We start from the raw sequence: 19,738 nt of genomic DNA, 5'->3' as shown, positions 1-19,738 counted from the left end.
AGGAGCCGTTTGTGTGCTGTACATTTCTATGGTTCTAAAATGGGGTTGTTTTCCTTGATAGAGAGGAAGTTATGATTAGTTCTAATAAAGGAATTTAAAATCATAAGAATTGACACAGAGAAACTTTTCCGAACAGTCATAGTTCTGGAGCCAGAAGAGAATGATGAAAATGACTGGCAAGAGACCTAAAACTCATAGAAAAAAAAACAATTTTAATGCAACTAATGTTTGGAATCAGCAATGCACTAGCGCAGATTGAAAAGTGGTGTCCAACAAAAGAACTGGATGAATATTGGAGAAGAAAATAATTGCAGGGTAATAGGAAGAGAGTGGGACAACCTTAATTACTGCTTTTCCTCAATGGAAAATTTCCTTTTGTGCTGTGATTTTGCAAAATGCACAAGCATTTTTATTTTTAATAGATAAATGCCTTTACTCAATGAATCAGAACAACGTGTGTAAATCAAGAAAAAAAACAAGAACTGTAGGTGCTGGAATCTTTAGCAAACAATGAGAAGTTGGAGGAACTCAACAGCTCAAACAACATCCATGGACATAAATAATCAGTCAATCTTTTGAGACTAGCATGGGAAGTGGAGATAGGAAGCATAAAAAGTGAGTGGGGAAGGGCTGGGGAGAGGCAAAGAGGTAATAGGATACTGGACAAAAGAATGCAGGAGAAATGTAGAGACAGGTCAGGGAAGAGACCAGTACAGGAGCAGGTAAAGGGCAAAGGGAATGTGGAACTGAATAGATTATTTGAAATAGAAAAAAAAATCATATTAATTTCACTGGGTTTTAGACTACGCAGCAAAATATGACATTTTGCTCGTCAAGTAATAATGTGCTGGCATTGGAGAGGGGGAGAAGGTTCAGAGAAGATTCACAAGAATGAAGGAATTAGCACATGAGGAATGTTTAATGGCTCTTGGATTGTACTCCTTCAGAGTTCAGAAGAATGAGGGGGGACCTCACATAAACATTTTCAATATTGAAAGACCTGGACAGAGTAGATGTGGCAAAGTTGTTTCCCATGATAGAGGAGTCTAGGACAAGAGGGCACAACTTCTAGATTGAGGGGCACAACTTCTGAATTAAAACAGTGATGCAGAGGTATTTCTTTAGCCAGAGAGTAGTGAACCTGGAATTTGCTACCACAGGTGGCTGTGGAGGCCAAATCATTGGGTATATTTAAGACAGAGATTGATAGGTATCTGAATAGACGGGGTATCAAAGGTTATGGGGAGAAGGCAGGGGAGGGAGGCTGAGTGGAAGAATGGATAAGCTCATGATGGAATGGCAGAGAAGACTTAATGGGCTAAATGGCCACTGCTGTTCCAATAGATTATGGTCTTGTTTAAGTTTATCCTCACCCTGGCAATATACTGTCAAGACTGTGTGGAAGTAGCCAAATGAATTGAAATAGTTGGCAACCAGAAATTCCAGCCAGCCCCTGCAACAAAGGGCAAGTGCTGGGTAAAGCAGTCTTGCTGATTTAAAGGAGGTCACATCGTGAACCAAATATCTCAGCCTCTTAACATTCCCATGAATTTTTATATGAAATTTATTTGTTTCATAGAAGAGGAGGTATATCCATAGGAATATCAAACTACATTCATGCCTGAGCTTCAAGAGGCTGAGACACCAAATATACTTGATCTGCCTTTCTTATCCAATCCCATAAGTGACAGAACAACCACAATTTGACAAAATTATGGGCTAGGAGGAAATTCTTGTATGATTCCAAGTTCCTCATGGAAATATTCCTGTAGCACACTTGAAGTATGATTGCCTTCAGCTACAATATAACTACAATTGCCTTCAACAGAATCAAATTTCCTTCAAGAATTCACTCTTCAATTGAGATTAAAGTGGCTGCTTTAGTTTAAACGTGTGAATGATCAAGGGCATGAAGATTTCAAATATTTTTATTCTCATTTCAAACAATATTGAGCCATGATGTAATAGAAAAGGGAAGAAAAAGGAAAAATGTCATGCATTGTTCCTTTTGATCTATTTCATTATATTTATCATAAAAATAAATTTCCTTTTAGCTCCCCAATAGAACATTAGTTATTACCTCTCTGCAATATGCAATTGCCGGGCTTCCAATGAAAGTTTGCTTAATGTTTTCCACATAGCTTCAGTCTCTGCTGACATCTCCAATGTTTCCAGAAAAGCAGTAGCCCTGGAGAAAAAAAAACATTCTGCCCTTTAAGTATTAGAAAAAGATATATATATATACACACACACACACACACACACATACATACATATATATATGTGTGTGTGTGAGAATTGCAATTCTTTTTCCATCCCTCCACAATTTTCATCAATTTGTTTAACAGGGATATACTGTATAATGTATTGGACACTCCTCAACCATTTGCTACAACCAAGTTATGTAAAAAGATGGTTGTAAAGTAATAACTTCCCACAATTAACAAAACATAACTAAATATATTAGTCTCTCATTGGGAAAAATTCTCCAAGTCATTCATAAACATTTACTAATCAAGCTAGTTTGCACTAAGAATTTCTACCACACACAGTCTTTTGCTATTCTGAACAGCATTATCCACTTGCTTGGTTATTATTTTTCATCCAAGTCTATCAATACCATCATCAAAATACCTTTCTTCATGCTTCTGCATGTTATGAAGATTCAATCTCAGCTCTTAAAAGGCAGCTGATTCACTGTTCTAACCCATCAATCAGGGAGCAGCATCTACTCAGCCTGGATTTTTTTTATATTTGCATTTGTTGACTGGGTTCTTGCCAATGGCAGTGAAAAGAATTGAATAATTTTGTCAAACAAGTCCAGTGCTCACACAATTGCAAGAGACTAATGCAAATTTTGTACACAGTATTAGTTGGTTTTTACTGGGAAAGGTTGCTCTTGTTTGCCTCCTCTGCAGTTAAAATAGACTGTTGACAAATTAAATGAACTTTGCTTGCTGTGCAAAAGATTCTGCTGGCACAGTTTGGGAACAGATCATTTTTATTAAAAATCTAAATTTGAGGGTCTAAATTGCACATCAGTATGCAAAGAATAAAGAACATTAGAATAAGTGAAATAAACTTGCATTTTAAATCCAACTGCTTTCGAGGAAATTATGTTTCAAGAGAAGGACTAGTTCAGACAAGCAGATTATGATTGAGTTAGAACTTCATATAATGAAACCAGCATGGATTTTTTGTAACAGTTTATTACATGCAAAATGTGCAACATTTAAGTAAGAACAAAACAGTGAAACAATCAATCGGAAAACATAACTATTTACTTGCAGCTATTGCAAACTGTGCAAATTCAAATCCCACATATCATACAATTCGTTTCAATCCAAATATAATTCAAGTGAACTGAGGAAATAGTTTTTAGAATGAGAACCAAATTCAGAAAATATTTTCCAACATCAAATAGCTGATATGTCAACATTCAGCACCAACCTATTATAATCTCCGTCGTCTATTGCTGTGCCAAATTCGATCAGACCTTCATCCAGAGTGTAAGAAATAGTATTCACTCCCTCAGTGACAACGACTTCTGTTTTACCATTACTCCGTTCCAAATCTACAATATCACCCTATAGGTAAAAGAAGACAATTAAAGGAAAAAACTAGTGTTTAACAATGGTAGTTGAGTAGGAATTGGTGGGGGAAGGGGCAGAGTGAATTGGTGTGGGGGGAATGGGGAATGGTGTGGGGGGAATGGGGCAAGATTAAAAACTATGTAAAGGATTTACTTGATATGGATTCATTCTGGTTAGTCTGGGAAATAACAATTTAGATAGTGTTATTCTATGTGCCCCAATTGTCAAAATAATTATAGAAAAAGAAACATACAGAAATGGAAGTAGGAATAGACTATTTGTCCTTAAAGCCATTCAATATGAATATTGTCAAGCTCCACTGGCATACCATATTCCTGCTCTTTCCCCAAACCCCATGATGCCTTTTGTGTCTGAAATCCATCCACATTTTCCTTAGTGAATTGTAGCAAGGTTTTAATATTTAATTTAAGACAGAAAAAACTGGTAAGATGATATTTTAGCATCATAAATTACTTACACTATTTAAAATATTTAATATTTGTTTATTACCTTAAGTGGAAACATTGTAATTCGCTCAGGAGAATCAATATTGTACCACACACAAAGATTGCCACGATTTTGGGCAACTGCTACATCACTGCCAGGTACCCATTGAACATAGGTGCAATAATTCAAGATTGTTGTCTTCATATTGTCTTCTATATCAAACAGGTGCAGCTGCAGGGCAGAAAAGAGTGATTGGAACAGATTTTTTAAAATTCAAATATTTTCTTAAACTGGAAAGTACCAATTTCAACTTTTGTAATTTTCAGTTTTGATTGAAATTTTAATCAGTGTATGGTGTGTATTCACAGATTTGTTAAATTGTTCTCTTAAAAGACCAGTTATTTTCAGTTGTGTAATTTTTAAGCCACAAAATTCTCAGGGATGGCTGTTCTTATTGCTGTCCTGTTATGGGTATCTCGTCTTTGTCAAAGCACTCCACCACAATTGGTCCCTGAGTGCATTAAAGATTCCACATTGCTGCTTTGCAACACCACAAAACCAATTTAATGCAACTGTTTCGACACAAATGGTTGAGCAATTAATATCATACAGTAGTTTTTATTCACAAGAGCAAAACTTTAATTTACACTTTTTATTCTAATACTTGCAACAGTCTAGTATAAATGTGAAACTTGCAGATGTTAATCTACATTGCCTTCTGCAAAACAAAATTGCAGAACTTACACCAAGCTTTTTGTCTCTGAAAAGCAGCTTGCGTCCAGTTTCATTCAACTCTAACCAGTCAATTTTTGTGTCATGGCTTATAGATCCCAAGTTATATCCAGATAATAGATCCACTAGGAAGAAAAAGAACCATAAATATTTGTGAATATTTTTAAATTGTAGATTTTCCACACCATTACTAAATGTTATTTCTGTTTTTGATTATTTTCTTTGATGCGTCTATTATCTACAAAAATGGTCGTCATAGAGCACCCAAAGCTGAAATATCCCTATTCTTCCCAAATGTGCCATTAAACGAAAATTAAAGAATTTCTGCAAATAAACCAATTCTTGGCCTGCCATTGCTAAATTCAGTAGCACCTTGGGGAGCGGTGGTCGTGGAGGGAACAGAAAGAGGGGAAACTCAGGTGACAGAAGATGGATAGGGTATGTTGAACAGAATAGGATCATCTCAGTAGCTGGGATTGGGGGATGTTGGTGGTTGATGGTCAAAAATTACACTGAACTTCTGAGTTGTCTTGAGTTGGCTACCCAGGACTAGGCTGAAATCTGCCCTTTTAAAATTGCACTGCTGCCAGTCAAACAGCACACGAAAAGCACTAGTTATGCCAGCAATAATCACATGTGCCAAAACAACACAACTTAATTTTCTGGGTAAAGAACAAGCCAAATTATGTCAACTTTTGCAAATGATAAGAAAATGGATAATTTAAAATGGTACCAGTACAGGAAGAAAAATAAGAGATACATGACAAAAAAAAACTGGAACATTTTTTAAACAATTTGTTCTTTTACATAGAATAGTATAACTCTTCAAAATCTTCAACAATTAAAATCTGCAAGTTAATTTTCAGTACTGAAGAGAAAGCTTAAAATAACTTTTTGTAACACATTTAACTATCACCTACTGTGAAAGTACAGGAACATAAAGCTCCTCAATACTTCTATGAAACTAATTGAAAGCTGCATGTAGTTACAAACGAAAGGTCTCAATGGAGATGCTAACTGGTATTTTAAAAATAGCCTCGGTGCCATGACAAAAAGTATTAAAAGTGTAAAACTAAAGATTCGGTTAACCAAAGATTCAAATATAATACTTGCATTTTAAATACATTTTACTTTTTTTTGGGAGGGGGAAGATTATTCTTAACTGTTTCCAAATAGCTCTAGTCTCCAGTGAAAGGGTCTTCTAACAGCTTGGCCATTAGGCAGCCGGAGTGAGACCTTAATTTCTACCGCTAAGGCTTTGCCATTCCTGATGGTCCACTACACTTTTTGGAAGGGCTATCTTGCTGATACTGACAGACTGCAGGGCTAGCGCACATTGTAAATTCAAAGAACAGTCCACAATCAGCGAAATGTCTTGTAAATAATGAGAAAAATAGAAAATGGAAACTGAACATGAGAGATTGTATATGTACTAAATTAAGAAAAAAAGCCACAAAATAGCTTGTGTCTGTAGTTTGTTATGATTCAATACTGAAAAAGTCAAGAACAGATGTAAAAGATTATAAAAATGGGTAAGATGGTTAAAATTCCATTTAACATGGTTTCCCATCTGCAATATTAAACAAATAAATTATGGAAACCAAAGCAGAGCTGAATATTGTCAGATAACGCAAGTTAACTTTACTTGATTATTTTTAAGAATCAGTCAGACAGGGTGCAGTTTTTTCATTTGCTTAACAGCTTTGCCTCAGCTTGGTTGTTTCCTTTCCCCGAAACTCCAATTATATTTGTTTGGATCTCTGATAGGAGACAAGAGATATACCTGATGGGGTAAACACTTCACTTCTTGGGAGTTTATTTCCATTATTTTAAATATGTCATCTTTTTAAGTAAAGCATTAGACATTAAAAGAAATAACAACTAATTTCACTGACTGAAATAAAATATTCTCTAAATTTTAAATTTAGACGTACAGCACAGTAACAGGCCATTTCGGCCCATGAGTCTGTGCCACCCAATTTGGTACCCCTGGTACATTTCAAATGGTGGGAGGAAACCAGGGCTCACCCACGCAAGACACAGGAATAACGTACAAACTCCTTATAGATAGCGTGGGATTTGAACCCCAGTCCCACTCTTTGGCGCTGTAAAGACGTTGTGCTAACCACTAGACCAACTGTTACGCCCCATCACATTAATCATCACATTACAATATATTTCAAATAAGACCAACCAATTGCTATTGTTTTAATATCAACCAGGTATGCCAATTTCTTGTTTTCTTCCACCCCTCTTTGTTTGCGTTCATTCAAACGAACACTAAAATAAAGGAGAAAACACTACATCAACATACAAAAAAAGTCACATGCTTGTATATCCTCTTTACTGCGATTAATAATGATAAGTTGATAATACACAGCATCAATGGTCAGCGGTAGTCCCACAACTATTTACCCAAACTTCTAATACATCAAAGATTAAGCAGCTTTAAAGTCAGAAGTCCATTTTCTGAAGATGACAAAATCTTTCTATCAGTTTGGAGTAAGGTGGTAAACAAAAGTAGGATAAATCCCAGCTTATTCAAAATTAATTATTATTGTGAGGTTTTAATTTTGACCATCCAGATTGATTTACAAGTCTTGGGGAATTCAAAAATTTCACAAAATGTTACCCAGTTTGAATATCCAAAACTATATTTTAATTGGTGGAGATGTATAATTGTTTAGCTGATCATGCTGTTTCCTCACAGTTTAATTCTGAACTCTGGTGCTGATGGAGTTTACATGTTTACCATGTGCCCGTTTGGGTTTATTCTGATGCTCCAATGACTTCTAGCACGCCAAGCATATACGGACTTTGGGAGAAATGTTTGGAAAGGTTTGTTGGAATACCTTACATATAAAAACTTTAGAACAGATTTAATTGTAAATACTTGAGCACTGCTAATGCTACATATATTAGTCCCATGGCATTTGCACGAGGCTTTGTGAGAGTGAGAGTGAGAGAGAGAGAGAGAGAGAGAGAGAGAGAGAGAGAGAGATCACTTCTGCAGAGTTATAGCCAGCAACAGTAGCTGAGACTGCAACAGGACAAGCTGGCAAGCTTGTGGAAAACCCCATTTGGAAGACGGGTTGTGAGTTCTTATTCCTGCCTGGTCAAATCCCTTGTGGGTCATGCAAGAGGAGATTAATGTTTCACTTGGAATAAGAGAAACAAAAATGAACTCTGTAGTGACCTTAAAGAAAAAGGTTATTATCTGGAGAACCCTGAAGGGGGCAAGTTTCATCAGCAAGACACTGGAGTGGCTGATTAAAAAGGAATTAGTTGTGGATGTCCTGGAACAACAAATCTCTCTCTCTCTCTCTAAACCGACAAGAACCTTCCTGAGCGGTAACCATTTACCTTTCAAGCACCAAAGCCTGGTGAACTTTATAAATGTTAAATTCTGTGCAGAGTATAAGAATTATTTGCAACCAGTGAACTTGGAGGAATGAGAAGTGAGATTGGACTGTGAATCAAAGAACTTTTCTGAACTTACACACACATTACATACACGTGTGTTAGTTGTCAATAGTGATAAGTTAAAGTGTGATTCTGTTTTCATGTTTAAAGATAATTAAAAGCAACTTTTGTTTAAGTAACCATTTGTCTTGGTGAATATCTATTGCTGCTGGGTTTATGGGTCCTCTGGGCTCTTAACAGGTTAATTGACTACTGTAAGAGTTAAATGGCCTCCTTTTTTGTCATAAAGAAAGATGAAAGGCTTAGTCAGGTAGTTCAAGCAAAAAAAATCACAAGCCCTGTTAAAAATCTAAGTAAATCGTACCTAATTAAGTGAGGGTTCATGAACTCAGTTCTAACAGATCCCAAAATGTCATTGTTGCCATATTCAACAAGTGTCAATTCACCGACATTGAAGATCATGCAGACCTAGAAACAAAAGTTAGTCATTTCTTAGAAAGCTTATCAATGCAAAATTATATGAAAATAGAAGAATGGATAACTGAGAGATTATCAGAGGGACTGAGAATGGTTGAGAGCAGTGGGAATAAGAACCGATACCATTTGAGGGGTCAGGTGGTTCAAAGAAAGAGGCTCACTTTACAGTTGTTCCAAAGATGGACATTATTTGACAGGTGCCTAACCTTTTATCTGGGATTCTGAAAACTGGCACTTTTATCGGTAGATGACATCTGCTCATCGAAGATGGAGTTTGGTGCCAAACATGACCCAAAGCAACCCTCGCTCAAATCCCGTGTATCCCATTGAGTTCCACATTGATAATTTGTGGTATCATCACATAATAAGAGGCCCTTCATGGAGCGTGCCATTGCTAATTAGTGCAATTATCACTTTATGAGAGCAATTTCCTGTCAGGCGCCATTTCTGATTCGCACGATCGTTACTTTATAAGAAGCCCTCGCTGTCGAGCTTCATTGCCACCCACCCTCCCAGTTGACACTACCAGTGAGAAACCAGTTTGAGCCAGTTTTATTTCAAAATTTAAAAACATGCTTGTAATATTATGGTCTTTTATTATCTAAATTAATTTAACACCCTGCAACCCCTGTTTTGTGTGATTTTGAAACATAGCATTTGCTAAAAGCAGTGGTTTTCAACCTTTTTCTTTCCATTCACATACCACTTTAAGTATTCCCTTTGCCATAGGTGCTCTATGATTAGTAAGAGACTGCTTAAGGTGGTATATGGGTGGAAATAAATGTTTGAAAACCACTGTCTAATCATACCTATTTGACTTATGTGCACTGTTTCATAACTCCAAAGGAAATGGGCCAATGGCAATTTTTCTCAAGCAAAATATTTCAGTAACAATTGAGTCGAGAGCAGTGGTTCTCAACCTTCCCTCCCATTCACCTACCACCTTAAGCAATCACTTACTAATTTTAGAGCATGAATGGCATAGGGATTACTTAAAATGCTATATGAGTGGAAATAAAAAGGTTGATAACTACTGGCTTAACAGGACCGCCATTTTAAAATGATTCCAAAAACTGGAAGATTCCGATCAACGGCAGGTGCCTGGTCCTGATGATCCCCAAAAAAAAAAAGGTTAAGCACCAGTACATGTTTTATCACAATATTCCAAAAGGAACATTTCACAAGGAAATACATCATCTCTGGCACAAGTAGGAAAGTAAGGTGGCAAACTAGTGGCACAAAAGGCTTGGGCTTGCCATCAAGAGAAATAAGAACATTACCAAAGGGGCAGGAGAAAGCATTGAAGCTGCTCTGCCATTTAACATGATCTTATCTGATCCAATTAAGGCCTGAAGTGCTCTTTCCCCCACTTACCTCAAACCAATTTATTCCTTTGAAATTTACAGTAAATTTTTGTTAAGCTCGACTTCACAGATTCACAACCATCTAAGAAATTATTTCTTATTACACCTGAAATGGACAAACCTTGTTCTGAAACCATGCTTTCTAGTTCAAAATATCCCCATTTAAGGGAAACATACTCTCAGCATCCACCCTGTTACTGTCATTAAATGAGAATAAGAAATACAGCATTCAATGAGACCCCCTTGGCCCAGAGTCCCCAATCGATAACCAATTACAGTAATCCTACATCTTCCAGCTCCTCATCACCAGATCCCAATCAGAGCAAAATGGTAACATCATCTCTACCACATGATACCCTAAGGCTCCACGCCAAATCCCGAGCTCTATTCCCTATATTCTCATGACTGCGTGGTCAGGTTAGTCTCGAACTAAATCTACGAATATGATGATGACACCACCATTGTTCGCCAACTAACTGGAATTAAGTTTTTTTTAAAAATCAAATTAAATTTTATTTGCAGCACAGTAGAAGCTGATGCAGCCACTTAAACCTGTGCCGCCCAATTACACCCAAATTAACCAGCAACCCTGTACATTTTGAAAGGTGGAAAGAAACCAGAGCACACAGGAAAAACCCACGCAGACTCAGCGAGAATGTAAAAACTCCTTATATAGATAGTGCCTGGTCACTGTCATGTAATAGCAACCAGGCATTCCAATTTGATGAGTCAGAATACAGATTGAAAATCTGGTTGTGCATTGCAAGAACATTTTTGTTCTCAATATTGCCATGATCAAGGAGCTTATTGTTGATTTTAGGAAAGGAGAGGCCAAAGGAACACACACCTGGCTGCATTTGTGGGACAGAGGTAGAGGTAGAGAGGGCTAGTAGGTTCATGTTCCTGGGAGACCAAATTTCAGAAGATCACTTCAAGCGCCAGCACATCAGACAAGCATGAAGAAGGCACGCTAACGCTTTCCAAAGAGTCTGAGGAAATTTGGCATGTCTTTTTTTTTAAACTTTATTTATTCGTTCAAAAAACAAAAAATATATGACATATACAGCAATTAAACATGAACATTTTTTATATATATAAAAAAAACAAAAGAAAAGAAGAAAGAGAGAAAACCCACCCCCCCCCCCCACCCCCCCCACTTTTAGGCAACTCTCCTAAGGAGAGCCATAAAAAAGAAAAAAAAAAGGATATTTAAAAAAAAGTTAAATATACATATTAAAATCTAATCAATGTAAATTGAAATGTAAATATTCTGAATATAACAGTCACTTATTAATAAAAAAATTATAATTATCATGCAAAACATACATAATTTTTTTCCATTATTAAACAATATTTCATCTCACTCTTTGGCTTGGCTTCGCGGACGAAGATTTATGGAGGGGTAATATCCACGTCAGCTGCAGGATCGTTTGTGGCTGACAAGTCCGATGCGGGACAGGGTTGCAGACACGGTTGCAGCGGTTGCAAGGGAAAATTGGTTGGTTGGGGTTGGGTTTTTCCTCCTTTGTCTTTTGTCACTGAGGTGGGCTCTGCGGTCTTCTTCAAAGGAGGTTGCTGCCCGCCGAACTGTGAGGCGCCAAGATGCACGGTTGGAGGTGATATCAGCCCACTGGCGGTGGTCAATGTGGCAAGCATCAAGAGATTTCTTTAGGCAGTCCTTGTACCTCTTCTTTGGTGCACCTCTGTCATGGTGGCCAGTGGAGAGCTCGCCATATAACATGATCTTGGGAAGTTGATGGTCCTCCATTCTGGAGACGTGACCTACCCAGCGCAGTTGGATCTTCAGCAGCGTGGATTCGATGCTGTCGGCCTCTGCCATCTCGAGTACTTCGATGTTAGGGATGAAGTCGCTCCAATGAATGTTGAGGATGGAGTGGAGACAACGCTGGTGGAAGCGTTCTATGAGCCGTAGGTGATGCCGGTAGAGGACCCATGATTCAGAGCCGAACAGGAGTGTGGGTATGACAACGGCTCTGTATACGCTAATCTTTGTGAGGTTTTTCAGTTGGTTGTTTTTCCAGACTCTTTTGTGTAGTCTTCCAAAGTTCCTCAACATGGTTATCCAACTGCACGAAAACCAACAAGGTCGGGTCAGATACAGCAATGAGCTCTCTGAACCCTTCTCCATTAACAATGGCATGAAGCAAGGCTTCGTTCTCGCACCAACCCTCTTTTCAATCTTCTTCAGCATGATGCTGAAAACAAGCCATGAAAGACCTCAACAATGAAGACGCTGTTTACATCCGGTACCGCACAGATGGCAGTCTCTTCAATCTGAGGCGCCTGCAAGCTCACACCAAGACCCAAGAGCAACTTGTCCGTGAACTACTCTTTGCAGACGATGCCACTTTAGTTGCCCATTCAGAGCCAGCTCTTCAGCGCTTGACGTCCTGTTTTGCGGAAACTGCCAAAATGTTTGGCCTGGAAGTCAGCCTGAAGAAAACTGAAGTCCTCCATCAGCCAGCTCCCCACCATGACTACCAGCCCCCCCACATCTCCATCGGGCACACAAAACGGTCAACCAGTTTACCTATCTCGGCTGCACCATTTTCATCTCATTATGCCATTTATTAATATCAATCATATTTGTATCTTTCCACGTACTAGCAATACATTTTTTCACTACGGATAAAGCTAAATTTCCAAAAGCAAGCTGAAACTTATTTAATCCCAAGCCTTTCAGAGGTTGCAAACTACCCAATAAAAATACTGTTGGATCTAAAACTATTTTAATCTTATACAGATATTGTAAAAACGATTGAATTTTCTTCCAAAAATATTGTATATGTATACATAACCAAACAGCATGAAAAAAAGTTCCAACCGTATCACCACATCTAAAAAACAAATCTGATTCATTAAAACCATATTTTTTTAAATTTTTCAGGTATCAAATATAATTGATGTAAAAAATTGTAATTAATCATTGCATAACGTGCATTTATCAATCTAGTTACACTATCATAACAGATATCTAACCAATCCTCTTCAGAAAAAATATCCGCTTCCCATTTAATTTTAGATCTATCCAACCTTTTTTATCCATACCATCCTGTAATATTTGATACATAAATGAAATATAACCCTTCTCTGGTACCTTCATAAGAAAAGTCTCAAATTTAGTCATTTTAGGTAAAATCATCTCTCTACCAAACATACATTTTACCAAAGATCGAATATGATAATAAAGAAATAAAGAATTTTTACCAATACCAAAATCTTCCCTCATCTGATTAAAAGATAAAAACTTACCTTCTTTAAAACAATCTCCCAAATATTTCACACCTTTAAATCTCCAATGCAATAAACTTTGATTATGTTTTGAAAAATAAGTTGATTATTATACAACGGTCAAAGCCAATAATTTACCCCTAGAACCTATCATTTTATTTTTCTTTATCCATAACTTCATTAAATGTTTAAGTATAGGCACATTGTATTGTTGTAACAAATTCATATTCCACCTAAACAAAAACTGATGTATTTCAAATTCAGAAATACTTGCCATCTCAATTTTAGCCCAACTAGGAGGCCGTACCAAATCCATCAATGAACTAATAAATTTAAGTTGGGCTGCCTCATAATAATTTTGAAAATGTGGTAAACGTAATCCCCCTAACTCATATTTCCAAGTTAATTTATTCAAAGCTGCTCTCGAAAATGTACCCCTCCATAAAAACTCCCTAACCATTCTATTTAAATTTTGAAAAAATATTTTATCAAGTAAATACGGAATAGATTGAAACAAATATTGTATACGCGGAAGGATATTCATCTTAATTGTATTCATCTTTCCCATTAAATTAATAGGTAAATCTTTCCATTTAATCAAATCAGTTTTAATTTTTTTCATTAAAGGAACATAATTTAATTTATATAAAGATTGATAATTAACATTCAAAATTATACCCAGATATTTAATTCGATCAGTCCATTTCAAATTAATAATATTCTTATAAACTGAATAATCTCCTTCACTTACCAATAATATTTTACTTTTTTCCCAATTAACTTTATATCCAGAAAGACATCCATATTGTATTAAACATTCCTTCAAATGCAAAAGTGACTGAGCTGGGTTTATTAAATACACCAATATGTCATCAGCAAATAAATTAATTTTATACTCCTCATCTAAAACTTTCATACCTTGTATCTGTGTATTTTGTCTTATCAACTGTGCTAAAGGTTCAATCACTAATGCAAACAAAGCTGGCGATAAAGGACAACCTTGACAAGTTGATCGAGTTAACTTAAAAGATTCCGAAATCAAACCATTCGTCAATACTCTAGTTACTGGTTTACTATATAGAGCCCTAATCCAACCAATAAATGAAGGACCAAACTTAAATTTCTCCAAAACTTTAAACAAAAAATTCCATTCAACTCTAAAAAGTCTAAGACTAAGTCAGTAACATCAAAATATCATAATAACAAAAGAAAAATAGAATAATAAGAATCTTCTTTTCATCCAAAAGACTCAAATCTCGATGATCCCATTTCGGAAGGAGGTAGACTCTTTCCATTCCCGTTTTCTTCCGTTTCCAGAGCTACCAAATTTTTCTTTAGGAAATAATGGTGGACTACGTCTTTGTCCTCTTATATCTGGCAATGAGTCAGCAAAAATCATTGCTTCACAATCAGTTTCAAAAAACCAAAATTGATAGTCTCCATAAAACACTTTCAACACTGCAGGGTAACGAAAAGCAGACTTATAACCTTTACGCCACAAAACTTCTTTAACTGGATTGAATTGACGTTGTTGTTGAATGACCTCTTGACTCAGATCAGGATAAAAAAAGACTACTATTCTGAATCAATAATGGGGTTTGTCGTTGTCTCGCATTTTGTACTGCAAGTCGAAGTATTGCTTCTCTATCCAAATAACTCAGACATCGAATTATTACCGGTCTCGGGGTTTGACCAGCTGAGGGTATTCTTCTTAAAGCTCTATGGGTTCTTTCCAGTGCCATTCCCCCAGAGAAAAATTCTTGCCCTAATATTTGCGGAATCCAGTCTATACTTCTGGCAAACCAACAATTTTCACATTATTCCTTCTGCTTTGATTTTCCAAGTAATCTATTTTTCTTTCTAGCTCCTTCTCACGATCTCCTAATTCTATGACTGATTTTCCACCTTCAACATTTTTTCTGTGTTAGAAGTCACTTGTTGTTTACAGTCCAAAAAAGCAGTCTGAAATGTTTTTAATTCTTCATAAGATGCATCCACACGTGTCTTAACCATATTTAATTCTGAATTTATACCAGCATTCATTTGAACTATTTCAATCATTTGGGATGTCAACAAAGGTTTTATAACAGCTTGAATAACTACATTTAATTGCATACACTGTGAATCAGTAAATCTCAGCTCTGCTCTCTCTGACATGGTGACAGAACAAGGTAACTGCAGGTCCTGCTGCAATTCAACAGAAGCCATTTTAAAAGTTTTACTGCGGGTCTGGACTCCCAGCAACGGCACCCTGACTTCCTCAGGGGGGTCGCCGCTGGTCTCCCCCTGCATCTTGCTGTTTTCTCATCAATTCTTGAAGAAAAACGATTTCTTCAGATTGAAATGCTCCCTGATGCATTTCCAACAATGGAGTCTTCTTCCTGCTTGCTTCCTCCATTGAAATCGAAAGGTTTACCAAATCGGGGTCCACTTCTTGGGAACACGCACCTTCTTCTGCAGAACGGGTAATTCCAGCGCCATCCTTCATTTGGTGAGCAATAGGTATTTTTTTCAGCCCCCACAGTCGATCTTTGGGATTTAGGCAACGAAGAAATTGAGCCTGGGGCCGTTTCAAGTCGTCTAGGCCCCAAATCTTCAACACTTCAAAAATGTATCTTCTTTTGAACTTGAGGTTTAGTCTTTTTACCATTAGTGGTCATAATGATTCCTTAATACTTTAAAATTTAAAAAGTTTAAACTTGAAAACAAAGGGTTAAAAAATGGGTATTTAAAAGTCTGGCCAGAGAGGTCGAGATTGCATGTCTAGACTCTAGGCCATCTTGCCACGCCCCCCCAAATTTGGCATGTCGTCAAATATCTATCTACAGGTGCACCATGGAAAGTAAACCAACTGGTGGCATCACAGTTTGGTTTGTTAATTAGTATAGCCAGGAAAGGAGAAGACTGCATCTGGTAGTAATCTTTGCTAGGCTCTGACCTCCCATCCATTAAGTATATTGATGTGAGATGTGGCCTGGCCAACATCATAAAGGACCCCCAATCCCCTTGGTTGCAACCTCTTCTCACTGCTACTTTTGGGCACAAGGTACAGAGTCCAAAGACCAGCACCTCTAGAATAAAGAAAAGTTTATTTTCGGTTCAAGAGCTATCATCTTTTGGACTGGTCCAACATCACAAGAGTGTAAAGTCACCTTTTTTTGTACGAGACTGTGAATATTTATCATCTATCTTTTGTATTTTTTTAAATTCAATTATGTATACTGTTGTGGTTGGTTTTTTTTACAAAGTATCTGTTCGGCTGCAACAAGCAGAATTTCAGTGCGTATGTACATTGGACATTGTACATGACAATGAACTCATTAGCTTATCTCACTGATCCCATTTTTCTCTACATCTATCCTTCTCAGATCATACAGTTTCTTATGCATCTGTGGTCCAACCTTTGTTGATTAATCAATCTTGTAATCTCAAGAATCAAACTGATTCTAGTCCAATCACACCTTTCTTTAATTTTGGAAACCAAAACTATTTTTGAGTTTCTCACAGAAGGCTCTCTGGATTCTTTTATACTGCAAGATAATGAGATTACTCTATTTAAATAATAATTTCCTTTTTTCATTTTTCCTTTTGAAGTGTATTCCCACATTACACTCCATTTGCCAATGTCTTACCCATTCGCTTCACCAATCTATGACCATTTGCAGGCTCTTTGTATCCTTTTCTCAACTAAGCAATCACCTAACTTTCAATATTTGCAAGAATATTCCGTGACCAAATGAATTAAGTTTGGAGTGAATGAGCAAGGATTCACGTGTGAGAGCATGGCAGATATGAATAAGTTGAATAAAAAAGCCTCTCTTGATTCATTGTTAAAATAGATATTTTATCAAAACATTTTCATCAAGGAGCTGGAAATTGCTACAGGATCTCCACACGTTTGTACATTACAATAATATCAGGAATGATTAATATTGTAGAAGATGGGAACAAACTGCAATTGGACTATGTATGAAATGAGTAAACAGTTTGTCCAGTTTACTTGTCTTTAATTCAGGTTTAAGAAGCAAAAGCCAAGTAAAAATAAAAAGGTGTTGGAAGAAAATTAATTCAATGAACATACAACAGGACGCCAAATAAAACATTTTTTTCTAATTTTTTCATTACATATTCAGTATTTATTGCCATATCTAACTACCTTTGAGAAGGTAGTGGTGAGAAATTCTTTGAATAGCTGATGTACTCCTTGTGAAGGTATTCTGCCAATGCAGTTAGATAAGGAGTTCTTTGACTCAGTTACAACAAAGGAAGAGTGTCGACTAAATGCAGACATTGAAGTAATTTGCTGAGGAAGTGAAATGAAATTAAACATTATGCCATCACAAGCAAATATCCTGACGATAGAAGGAAGCTAATTGATAAAGCGGAGATGTTTGGACCTCAGGAACTCCTGAAATAAAGTACTGGGGCTGGGATTATCTCCAACAACCACAAATTCAATTCAGTTGGTAAATTGCTACAGCATTTATTAGTAAACAGAAAGCATGCTGTTACAGTGCCAGTGACCCAGGTTTGAATCCAGCATTGCCTGTAAGGAGTTTGTACTTTCTCCCCATGTCTGAGTAGGTTTCCTCTGGTACTCTGGTTTCCTCCCACCACTCAAAATGTTCCTGGGTTGTAGGTTAGTTAGGTGGCACAGGCTCATGGGCTGAAAGGGCCCGTTACCATGCTTTTTAGAACATAGAACAATACAGCACAGTTCAGGCCCTTTGGCCTTCAATATTGTACTGACCTCTATATTCCTAAATAAAAAAGGTACTAAAAACTCAGTAACCCATAACCCTCTATTTTTCTTTCATCCATGTGTCTTTCTAAGAGTCTCTTAAATCCTCCAACTGCTTCAGCCTCCATCATCATCCCTGGGATTCCAGGAACTCACAACTCTCTGTAAAAAAAAACTTACCCCTGATGTCTCCCCTACACTTCCCTCCCTTAACTTTGTACATATGTTCTCTGGTGTTTACCAATCCTGCCCTGGGAAACAAGTGCTGACTGTATGCCTCTCATAATTTTGTAGACTTCTATCAAGTCTCCTCTCATCCTTCTACACTCCAAAGAGAAAAGTTTCAGCTCTGCTAACCTTGCCTCATAAGACTTGTTTCCCAATCCAAGTAACATCCTGGTAAATCTCCTCTGCTTCCTCTCTATAGATTCCACATCCTTCTTGTAAAATGAGGTGACCGGAACTGAACACAATACCCTAAGTGTGGTCTTACCAAAGATTTGCAGAGTTGCAACGTGACATTTCTACTCCTGTATTCAATCCCTCCATTGATTGATCCCAGTGTTCCATAGGCCTTCTTAACTATTCTATCAACTGAGTGGTGACCTTGAGGGATGTATGGATTTCCATCCCAAAATCCCTCTGTTCTTCCACACTCTTAAGTAACCGACCATTAACCACGTACTCAGCCTACTGGTTTGTCCTTCCAAATGCGTCACCTCACACTTATCCAGATTGAAATCCATCTGCCACTTTTCTGCCCAACTCTGTAACCTGTCAATATCCTCCTGTCCAAATTTAAATTGTAAAATTTAAAGCAAGGTTCCCAGATTCCTACTGCAGCCAGTTAATCTGGGCAAGATGGATTTGCAGGTGAGAGTTTGTCCACAAATGTACAATTTAGCAATGAGATTAATTTAACTTTTGTTTGCAAATGCCTGTAGGTACCATATTATTCTGGACAATATGATGAATTTCAGCATTTTCCTCAATTTTACAATTTAAAAAATATATTATTTCAATGTACCACATTATCCACTACTTTGGAGTAAAAATAAATGAGTCCAGCATGCACTCATTTAATTTATGTAAAGAGCAATGCTTAGTATCCAAACAGATACTTAATGCAAACATTTTAAAATCAAGATAAACTTACATTTTCATTATCAAAGTAAAGCTTCTCATTTCCACCAGACCCTTGCCAAGCAACCTAAAAAAAGTAAAAATTAAGAATGTTATCACTTGAAATTAGTTTATTACTAATTTACTCAATTGGAACCTGGAGTTACTTTGTGCTTGTAGATGATGATAATTCACAAAATAATACATAAAAAATAAACTCTTTTCTTGCCTTGGAAGATGCATTTGCATTAGTCACAAGTCAGAGGTATGGAGCATGGAAATTCGGCCCATCTCATTCATCCAAATCAAGTGCCTTCCTGAGGTGGAATCATTTATCTGCATTTGACCATATTTCTTTAAAGCTTTCTTATCCATCAACATGTAAAAATGGCTTTTAAATAATGTAATTGCATTTTGCTCCATCAGTTCCTCTGACAGTTTGTTCCAAATGCCCTATATCGTCTGTGTGGAAAAACTTATTTCTCGGATTACCTTTAAATCTCTCCCTTCTCACTGTAAACCTATATTCTGTACTTTTATATACCCCTGCCCTTGCAAAAAGAACTGTGATTGTTCACCTATTAATG

At 36.9% G+C, this 19,738-nt stretch overlaps 1 protein-coding gene across 10 annotated transcripts in view; it reads right to left on the bottom strand.

The window, feature by feature from the left end:
* ift172 (intraflagellar transport 172) overlaps positions 1–19,738 on the bottom strand; it is a 226,881-nt gene that overhangs the window by 125,072 nt on the left and 82,071 nt on the right. For all 10 annotated transcript variants that reach the window (XR_011340510.1, XR_011340509.1, XM_069886606.1 and 7 more), the window contains 7 exons: positions 19,186–19,239; positions 8,560–8,663; positions 6,967–7,052; positions 4,785–4,897; positions 4,104–4,271; positions 3,451–3,587; positions 2,081–2,188 (listed from right to left, as the gene is read on the bottom strand). Coding sequence is in view for 8 of the 10 variants with exons in the window: in XM_069886606.1 (XP_069742707.1) it covers positions 2,081–2,188; positions 3,451–3,587; positions 4,104–4,271; positions 4,785–4,897; positions 6,967–7,052; positions 8,560–8,663; positions 19,186–19,239 (770 nt within the window). In the remaining 2 variants the exon portion in view is untranslated. The remainder of the gene's footprint in view (positions 1–2,080; positions 2,189–3,450; positions 3,588–4,103; positions 4,272–4,784; positions 4,898–6,966; positions 7,053–8,559; positions 8,664–19,185; positions 19,240–19,738) is intronic.

Source organism: Narcine bancroftii, chromosome 6, assembly GCF_036971445.1.
Source record: "Narcine bancroftii isolate sNarBan1 chromosome 6, sNarBan1.hap1, whole genome shotgun sequence".
NCBI classification, from domain to species: domain Eukaryota; kingdom Metazoa; phylum Chordata; class Chondrichthyes; order Torpediniformes; family Narcinidae; genus Narcine; species Narcine bancroftii.
This window is presented reverse-complemented; position numbering and strand designations above follow the sequence as displayed.